This window comes from Camelina sativa, chromosome 11 (genome assembly GCF_000633955.1).
Source record: "Camelina sativa cultivar DH55 chromosome 11, Cs, whole genome shotgun sequence".
NCBI lineage: Eukaryota > Viridiplantae > Streptophyta > Magnoliopsida > Brassicales > Brassicaceae > Camelina > Camelina sativa.
The window spans coordinates 33,384,580-33,393,523 of record NC_025695.1 but is presented as its reverse complement, the minus strand read 5'-3'; the positions used below and the strand labels follow the sequence as shown (position 1 = coordinate 33,393,523).

General features: G+C 33.9%; 2 protein-coding genes and 1 long non-coding RNA gene across 3 annotated transcripts; all 3 read right to left on the bottom strand.

Moving 5' to 3' along the window:
- On the bottom strand, positions 2,194–3,761 carry LOC104725015 (zinc finger CCCH domain-containing protein 61). Its single transcript, XM_010443608.2, has one exon. The coding sequence runs from the start codon at positions 3,642–3,644 to the stop codon at positions 2,517–2,519; it is 1,128 nt and encodes a 375-aa protein (XP_010441910.1). The 5' UTR covers positions 3,645–3,761; the 3' UTR covers positions 2,194–2,516.
- LOC104725014 (non-specific lipid-transfer protein 13-like) lies at positions 5,735–6,204 on the bottom strand. Its single transcript, XM_019232194.1, has one exon. The coding sequence runs from the start codon at positions 6,110–6,112 to the stop codon at positions 5,735–5,737; it is 378 nt and encodes a 125-aa protein (XP_019087739.1). The 5' UTR covers positions 6,113–6,204.
- LOC104725013 lies at positions 7,243–8,933 on the bottom strand. Its single transcript, XR_757823.2, has 5 exons — positions 8,798–8,933; positions 8,656–8,711; positions 8,487–8,566; positions 7,900–8,405; positions 7,243–7,512 (listed from the first exon to the last, which is right to left on the bottom strand). It is a non-coding gene; the product is annotated as an uncharacterized LOC104725013 (long non-coding RNA).

Genomic DNA, 8,944 nt, shown 5'->3' with positions numbered 1-8,944 from the left:
AAACTAGTCTCCGATAAGTCCCCAATTTAAATCCGATTTTCCGATTAATCGTTAGGCCCTTCCTTACCGTTCGACTAACGCCTAGCGATTTCTAAAACAGGGGTTGTGACTATGATTTGGGCTTTCTCGATCCAAGCGTCAAAAAAAAAAATAAAAAAAAAATAAATAAATAATAATAATGTATGACGTTGAGGCAAAATCTCTTTATATTGCAATGTAATAAATGGAGACATGCATGGGTGACATCCATGCAAAAAGTCTTAATGTAATTAGTATATTGTGGATGAATAGGTTTCTACATCTCAACAAATTAAGTAGAGGTGAGCAACGTAAAGCTGTTGAGTATTAAGCTAATAATCAAATTATTCCGAATAATTAAGCAGACAAAGTCATTTTAGAGTAGGAACAGGGTGAATAAAGGTTTCATGGTTTTGCAAATAGCACCACAAGAACTATGAAGCTAAATTAGCTAAATGTATTGGATTTTCAAAAGCTGAAAAACTCCATGACCAAAAAATCGACACGATGGATATATCATGAAAATATAAGATAACTGCACTTGGGTGGGAGTGGGACTGAGACCATCAGACATATATCATATCAATAGTCCATCAGATCGAAAAAGTTGTAACAACAATAGAATTTAACGACAATAGTTTGTAGCTAAAATCACAGTATGGTAAAAGGTGGAGATTAAATGCAATAGAACTTAACGACAATAGTTTGTAGCTAAAATCACAGTATGGTAAAAGGTGGAGATTAAATGCAATAGAACTTAACGACAATAGTTTGTAGCTAAAATCACAGTATGGTAAAAGGTGGAGATTAAATGCAATAGAACTTAACGACAATAGTTTGTAGCTAAAATCACAGTATGGTAAAAGGTGGAGATTAAATGCAATAGAACTTAACGACAATAGTTTGTAGCTAAAATCACAGTATGGTAAAAGGTGGAGATTAAATGCATAATTAATAAAAAAAACTTTCTCAATGTGTAAACAAAATTTCAGATCTACTAAAAGTCAATTCTAATATTTTTTAAAAAGTTTTCTACTCTCTTCTATCGCATTGTATTATGAGATTCATCTACCGTTGTCATTACTCTCATAGAGTCACAGGACTGTAGAGTCATATCTCGAAGAGTGAACATTCCATTAGATAGAAAAAAGTTGTAACTACAAGAGAACGACAAGACTTGTACCCAAAATCACATATGTTAAGCTCCGGTCATAGGAAGTAGAGTTCGAGGACGCAAGCCCATATATGATAATAGGTGGAGATGAAATACATATATGTAAAAAAAAATTCAGATGGACAAAAAGTCAATTCTAATATTTGTTAGATTTACTCTCTCTCTCTCTCTTCGCATTGTATTATTCATCTACCGTGGTCCTCACTCTCACATCTCAAAGAGTGAACACTCCAAAAGAAAAATCAAGAAAAAGATGGGAAGTTAAGTACATGCATGCACCAAACTCTTCAACAAGAAGTAAAATGGTTAGAGTTCCATGTATCATAATATTTAAATCCAAGCTTATTAGGGTCCATTTTATGGTGTTATTGGCCCACAGTCCTTTCTCCAAAAACATATGTAAATGATCATCTAATGTATGATAGTGAATATGTCTCCAAGGAGACATCTAAAGGACTTACCGACCCATGGAGATGAGAATGGGAACTAAAGTATTGGTGGGTCATGCGGTCCACGTGACACCTACACACCCCGACACTTAACTTTTGTACATTTGCTACTATGTTTATCTATTTATGTATATACATGATGCACATGATCACATGTATAAGTATGTATAAATTGTGTATTATATCGTATCTATATGAGTAATGAACACCTCTACGCATGTACAGCTGTCGTTCAGATAAGTATGTCTCCTAGGAAACAAAGTGCTCTCGGAGTGGGGGAAATATATCATCATTTTTTATACTCTAGTGTCAAAATATTTAAGATTTTGCAGTGAATGATGGGAATAGTATATTTGCTCCACAATCAACCAACGAAACCTAACAATAACGTTATTCTCCACTATATAAACTCGACTCGAGCGACATCTAATGTTACAATTACAATGTTAGGGATCAGTACTTGCTTAATTACCTTTGATATAGAGCATATATGTAAAGAATAAATTTTCTTTTTAACAATGTTTGTGGACATTTTATGAAAAGCACATATAATTTACAAAGTTTTTTTATTAAACAGAATATTTTGAAGTAAACATTACATAGGAGTTCGATCCCAAATATATAAGAAATTACAAGTTCCAAGAGATCAATTTATAGCAATAGAAGTTACTATTTAACAAATAATAACTCAGAAGAAAGTAATATTTTTAAAGCACGACATAGTACAGACTCTTAATTAGCTCTCATGGAAAAAATCGTAAAAGTTAACAAATATTTCATAAACAATGTACCACGACGGAACTCCGCCGCCGCATAATTCTTGCCGTCGGGAAAGATCCCCGACGGTTCACCGTTAACGTTACATTGTTCTTTGTTCATGTCAAAAGATCGTTCACCCATCCGAGATCAAGATCGCCATTAGAACCAACTTCAAAGCTATTCTTATCCCTAGCTTCCGCCGCCGCAGCTGAAGCCGCCGTGAAATCGCTTAAACGGCCACCGCGTGGTGTTAATCCATCGCTGAAGAAGCTCGATGACGGCTGGCTATGGAGGTAACTTGGAGTAGAAGAAGGTGAAAGAGCAAATTGTAAAGGACTGCCTTGATGCAATTGGAGATCTCTCTCTCCAACATCAAGCCACGGCGGAACACGGTGCTGGTGGTGGTTGCTTAGATTCGCTGAGGCGATCATCGCCGTCGTGGAAACTGGCATGGTAACCGGAGACGACGAGGAAGCCGCGAGTGCTTCCGTGAGACTAAAGGAATCTAAAGAACTAATCAACTCGTTTAAAACAGCGGTGCGACGGCGGCTCAGCCGTGAAAACGCAGCGGCTTTATTAGCCGGAGACAACGGCGGAGACGAAGACGGTGATCTTGACAACCCCAAAAGAGTGCTCGTCGGAGAGTGTGAACAAAACAAGCAACACCGGTTATTTTTATTACTTAACACCGACGCGGGAGATGACGACGCCGATCCGCCGCAACCACCGGAGATATAATTCTCCGGCGAAGACGGCGGAAGAATTCTAAGCTGACGTGGAGAATGAGCAAAGAAACATACTTTTCTCTTACAATGCTTACCGTCTTTACAAGCTTCCGTACGGTAACGACTAGGGTGAAGCCAACACTCGAACACACCATGCGCAAAGCCGCATTGATCACCACGGCTACAATCACCGCCGCCTTGGCGACTATACTCAGGGCATACTTCGCCGATGTAGTGAAACCGGCGAGGGTCACGACGACGAGCCTTCTCACCAGGATGAGAGAAAGGACAGTCAGTCCAATCATGGCTACGGCTACGTGTGCACCGTCGGATCTTGAATTCGTACATCCTAAAATGGTCCCCGGCGTAAGGATCTTCCGAGTCAGAGTCGTAAGAATAGTCTCTTTGGTCTTTATAGTCCCGAAGAGGACTTGAAACCGACGAAGGAGACTTGGCGGAGGAGAGAAGCTTTCTCGGCGGGATATCCACCGTTGGTCTGTTGATGTGGCCGACGTCCATGTCTACGTGGCGAAAGATGAGAGATTGAGAGATATATATACTTCGTTTGTGTACTAGTTTTGGGTTTTGAAAGAAAGAGAGAGAGAGATAAGTGTGGGATAAAATGAAAGATGCCTAATTGTCTATATATATATATACGAGATATGGAGTGGTTATATTTAGTGAGTAGAGATGAGGACAAGAAAAGTTAAGGCGTTTTATATTAGTTGTTGACAAACAAATATCAAGACAATGGACGTGATTATATTCGGCTTTATAGGATATTTTGCTTGATAACACAATGATTAAAAAACTATTAAATATTTAATATTTAATGAAAATAATTAATCTATGGTAAAATTAAAAAATTATAAATTTAAATATACAAAAATATTTTAATTGTTAATATATATATATATATATATAATATCAAGATGTTTTATATAAAAAGCATGAAGATTGACAAACCTAGTTTTAAAAATAAAGTTTTATTAATAATTAATTAAAAGACAATCCAACCAATAAAAAAGACTTCATAATTTAAAGAGTCAAAAATATCAATAACATTAAAGTCTGCCTAAAATTTTGTAACACATTTTATAAAGTAAAAAAAAAAACAAATCTTCTTAAACATCCTATAATATAAAACCACAAAGAGAGTATAATATATATAAGAAAAGAAAAACATAATGATTATTAATTTTATATATTTATAATTCAATGCACCTCATTAATTAGTTTTAGTTCATATATTTACATTCTCTTTTAATCATAAAATATAGTCTGAAAATTTTGTTAACATTCTAAACTGAAATGTTTAGTAGTATATATGTTAGTGTTATTGTTGTGTAGATGATAAGTAATTATAAGTTATTTTAAAAAAGGAAGAAGGATGATGAGGTGTAGAGTAAAGAAGGGGACAAAAGGGAAGAGTTCGTGGCGAGAGAATATAAAGATAGGTTCATGCAATTGAGTAGGAGCTGGCGTTCTCTTACGGATATGGAGTCATTGTTTCTGAATATACAATTTGATATATATATATATATTTTTAGATAGGCATATTTACATTACATGCATGTGTTATCTTATTTTCTTGATCTAAAAATTAAAGTAGTTAGTGGTCAGGAGTCATGAGTTATGGACAGTTCTGGAATCATTACAAACATAATGATTTCTTTATTTCATAATATTAATTTCCTAAAATCTATCTATCTAATTTAAAGTAATATGTTAAATTAAAATATAATGATGATAAAACACTATTAAACATATGTTAATACAGTATTACAGTGTGTAATATAATTGTATTAATAATGTTGTTAACATGTTTGATATGTTAACAAGCTTTCTTGATTTCTATAATTGTTACGTGGCTAGCCCACATGGAAACAAAGAACCTTTGTTTTTTTCTTCCAACCGGTAGTTTCTTCTCAAAGACAATTGATTCTATGTGCAAGTTTTAAAACTTACATTTTTTTTTTGTTACGGACAAACAAATCGAAATTATAACTTAAATACAAATTTTTCCCAAAACAAATACGCATATGATTTTTTTTATTTGTATACTTTTTAGGAAACAGAAATATTGTCGACGACAGATTTTAACTAAACTTAAGTCAATTCAAATGTTTTCTTAATTTAAATGAGAAAGATAAAGAAAATTAATATTGAAGAAACATTTCACTCGATTTGGCTCTTCAGCACTTTTGTAAGAAAACTGAAATCGAAACCAAAAATGACACGAAGACCAGACTCAATTTTTTCTTTCAATTTGGCTGCCACATTCTCTGAACCAAAATACTCTAAAGCTGAAAAGGTTGTACGATAATAAACTTAAAACAAAACCAAAATTGAATACAGAGATCCATTTTTGTTACCCCCTTTAATAAATTGGCCACACAACAACCCATCAAGACTTAAACCCTGCATAAAAAATTACCAATCACACGATATCATTAATAATGGTTTTGACTATATAAATAATGTTTTTATAATTTCTTATATAACGAGGATCATATTGAGTTGAACCCAAACTAGCTAAACTAATCTCAAAACCTACAAAGATAATTCAAATATTTTTTCCACTTAAATAAAAACTAATGTTTACATACTTACGTGGAGCAATCCATGCTAGAGGAGATAGGGAAGCTGAGATGTGTGTTGCAATGAAGAGGAAGCTGTTGGATCTTATCAGCCAAGATTGGAGGCGTATAACCTCTCGTCATTATCTCAATACAATTACACAGAAGCCTCGGATTCTCTTTTCTGTGTTTCGCAATTACGTTGAGTTTTGCGATATGGACACAACATTTTTTATCGGGTTTGTAGTAATATCCCGTGAGAAAGTCGAGACAATAAGCAAAATAATCATATGTGTATGCACAAAATGGTACGTATGAGTGGACCTGAATCAGTAGCCTAGTGTGATCGGAGATCACGAGAAGTAGTAGTAGTGATATCACGACTAATTTAGCCGTGTGTGTATCCATTTCTAGACTTCGATTTGATGACACAATGAGAGACAACCTCTTAGGCTAACTTAGTCATGTGTGTATCCATTTCTAAACTTTGATTTAATGAAAATGAGACGAACTCTTAAGACTGTTTTTGATATATGACGAAAATTGTATATAGTATTCAGTATTAGTCATGTTTATTTCATGAGTTTTGGTTTTGTACTTGATGGTTAGGGTCATCGTATACGTATATACCAATGAAAACAATACAAATCGAATGAAACTAGCTTTCTTCTTTTATTAAAATTTGTGAAGATAATTGGATTCACCAATTTAAGATTCTCATTTTTCCTTTTTTAACACTCCACATATCATCTTCTTTCTTCTCTGTATTTAACAATTCAACATACATTTTAATTTTAATCTCTTTTTGTTTTGTTTTTTTTTTTTGGTAAAATTTTTGTTTTGTTTTTGATAACTCATACGCAATTTGGGATTTGCCGGCGCCATCTGTATACCCAATTTTCACTATATATGTAAGTACGTAGAGAGCAATTGCCATGAACACATGGATGAAGTAAACTCGTATAATAGTTTTTTTTTGTCAACAATTGGACCACAATTAGTCGATCCATTAGCCAAATTCCTACATTCGTAAGAACGAGGATTCAATCCCGGATGTGATGGTGCCTTTTACAAATGGACTTACTTTCTGTCACTGTACTAAAATCACTTCGCATTGTATAATAGTTTTGGCCATAAAATAATGCAAGTAATATTTTAAAGTCGTTATTCTTTACTAGGATAGTACCCGTGCTACGCCGCGGGATTATTTTTTGTTTTTTTTTTTTTTTGTTTTTTTCGATTAATTTTATATGGTGTTTATCTTGAAATAAATAAAATTAGATTGCATTTACTTTATTAAAATAATTAAAATTTACCTTAGAGTTCAATTTGAAAATTTTCTCAAGCACACAAATGAGTACCACCCTTACATTCCTTTACCCAATTATAATCAATAAAATTAACTCTTTATATTACTCTACCGAATTATATATATATATATTATATTGTTAGATATCAAAACTTATGTTTACTTTTGCTAAACAAATAAGCAAAAAACAAAAGTCTATAATAAGACATAAATCTATACAAAAGCTTGAACCTGGAGCACACAATTGAGATTTTCTAACTTAAAGTATCACTATGAGACAAGATAAATTGAATAGGCAGTGCCTATATTAGCTGGAATTAATGGTTAGGACATAGAACCAGTCTTGCTTGATCCAACAGTTTCGTGTTTGATCATTTTTTGTTGATAATGCAGTTACCTGCAGTTGCTGCTTTGTGTGTACAATACGAAACTGATTTCAGACCAAACATGAGTATTCTCGTGAAGGCTCTGCAACCATTGTTGGATGGTCGGACCAGACCTGCCAGAGAAGGAGCACATTAGTCTTGACCCTTAAGCAGTCACCGTTTAAAATGTTCTTTTTATTTGTACTGAAGAAATAATTTCATATGACCATCAACATAGTTGTTCAGATCATAAACGGTCGCAAACGTTTAAAGATCTTAGGAAAAGAGCCAAATTAAAATGAAAGACAAAAGGATGCCAATGAACCAGAAGAAGAAAAACAGTCAAGTTCAAGAGAAATAAAGTTTACATGTGGTAAAGTGTCCACAAAACTTGATTTAGATTGAAATGTACACACGCATTCATTACCATAACTAAACAACAAAAATTACGGAGACGAGCAAAGGTTACAATATATAGATTATAAACGTTGCAAACGTTGTATTGGTTTTATTGAATTTACCTTTGAATATGAAGTTTGCAGAAGCACATACATGAGTACAGCTACATTCGACTTAGCTTTATCATCACAACTCATACAACATATGCATAAATCACTGTTAAAAAAGTAATCATAACTGGAAAGCACTATCTAAACCCACAAATCCACTACCTAAAAAGCAATCAAGTTTGTAATCAGAAGGGGAGTTAAATTAATACCCCTAAGCGAGAATTGGTGACCACATGTCCTATGAAACAACAGAAGTGAGCTATATAAAAGTGATCCTAGGTTCTAGATATTGAAAACATCTCTCAAACCACCAGATAATACTAATGACTCTTTATCTACGGAGTAACCAAACTCTAAATGACTTTTAGATAAGATCAGAGCTCGACGTGCTTGAAATGATACTCATCGATTGTCGAGTACTATATTAGACCATCTCCTTCCAGTGATTGGATAACCCTATCTTCATCGAGATTTCTCATGTCCTCAAACCTAGTACTCTTATTGAAAATCGGACGAAACTGCAACATCAAAGTATATAGTAAGCAAAATAGTTGGAATTCGTTTCAAGCAATTGGAGCTATTGAAAAAAAGATGTATACCCATATTTATCAACCAAAACCTTAGCAAGTCGTCTGTTGGAATTAGTTTCCTCTTTGGACTTTGATAAGAACATAATGACCTGCCAAAGCTAGCACAAATATAAGTTCCTGTGTATATAAATTCCTACATACCGATTTGTCAATTTGTATCCGGTAAATGTATCCTAACCTAGCACTCTTTTTCAATTGCTCCCTTCTATCGAACTGATCCAAGTCAATTGGAAACTGCAAGACAAAGTCAAGAATTAATAAGGAGCTAGCAAGGATCAAAATCACGCAAAAAATCTCTTTACAGGGAAACAGAAGCCTACATCAGTAAGAACTCTTAGAATAGCTGCACGAATGTTTATATTTGGCAAGCTTCCATCTGGAAGAGGTTCAAGCCAATTCTTCAACAGAGTTAAAACACCATGGTCCAGAAATTCTGTTTAGGTATCAGATTTTTTTTTTTTTTTTTT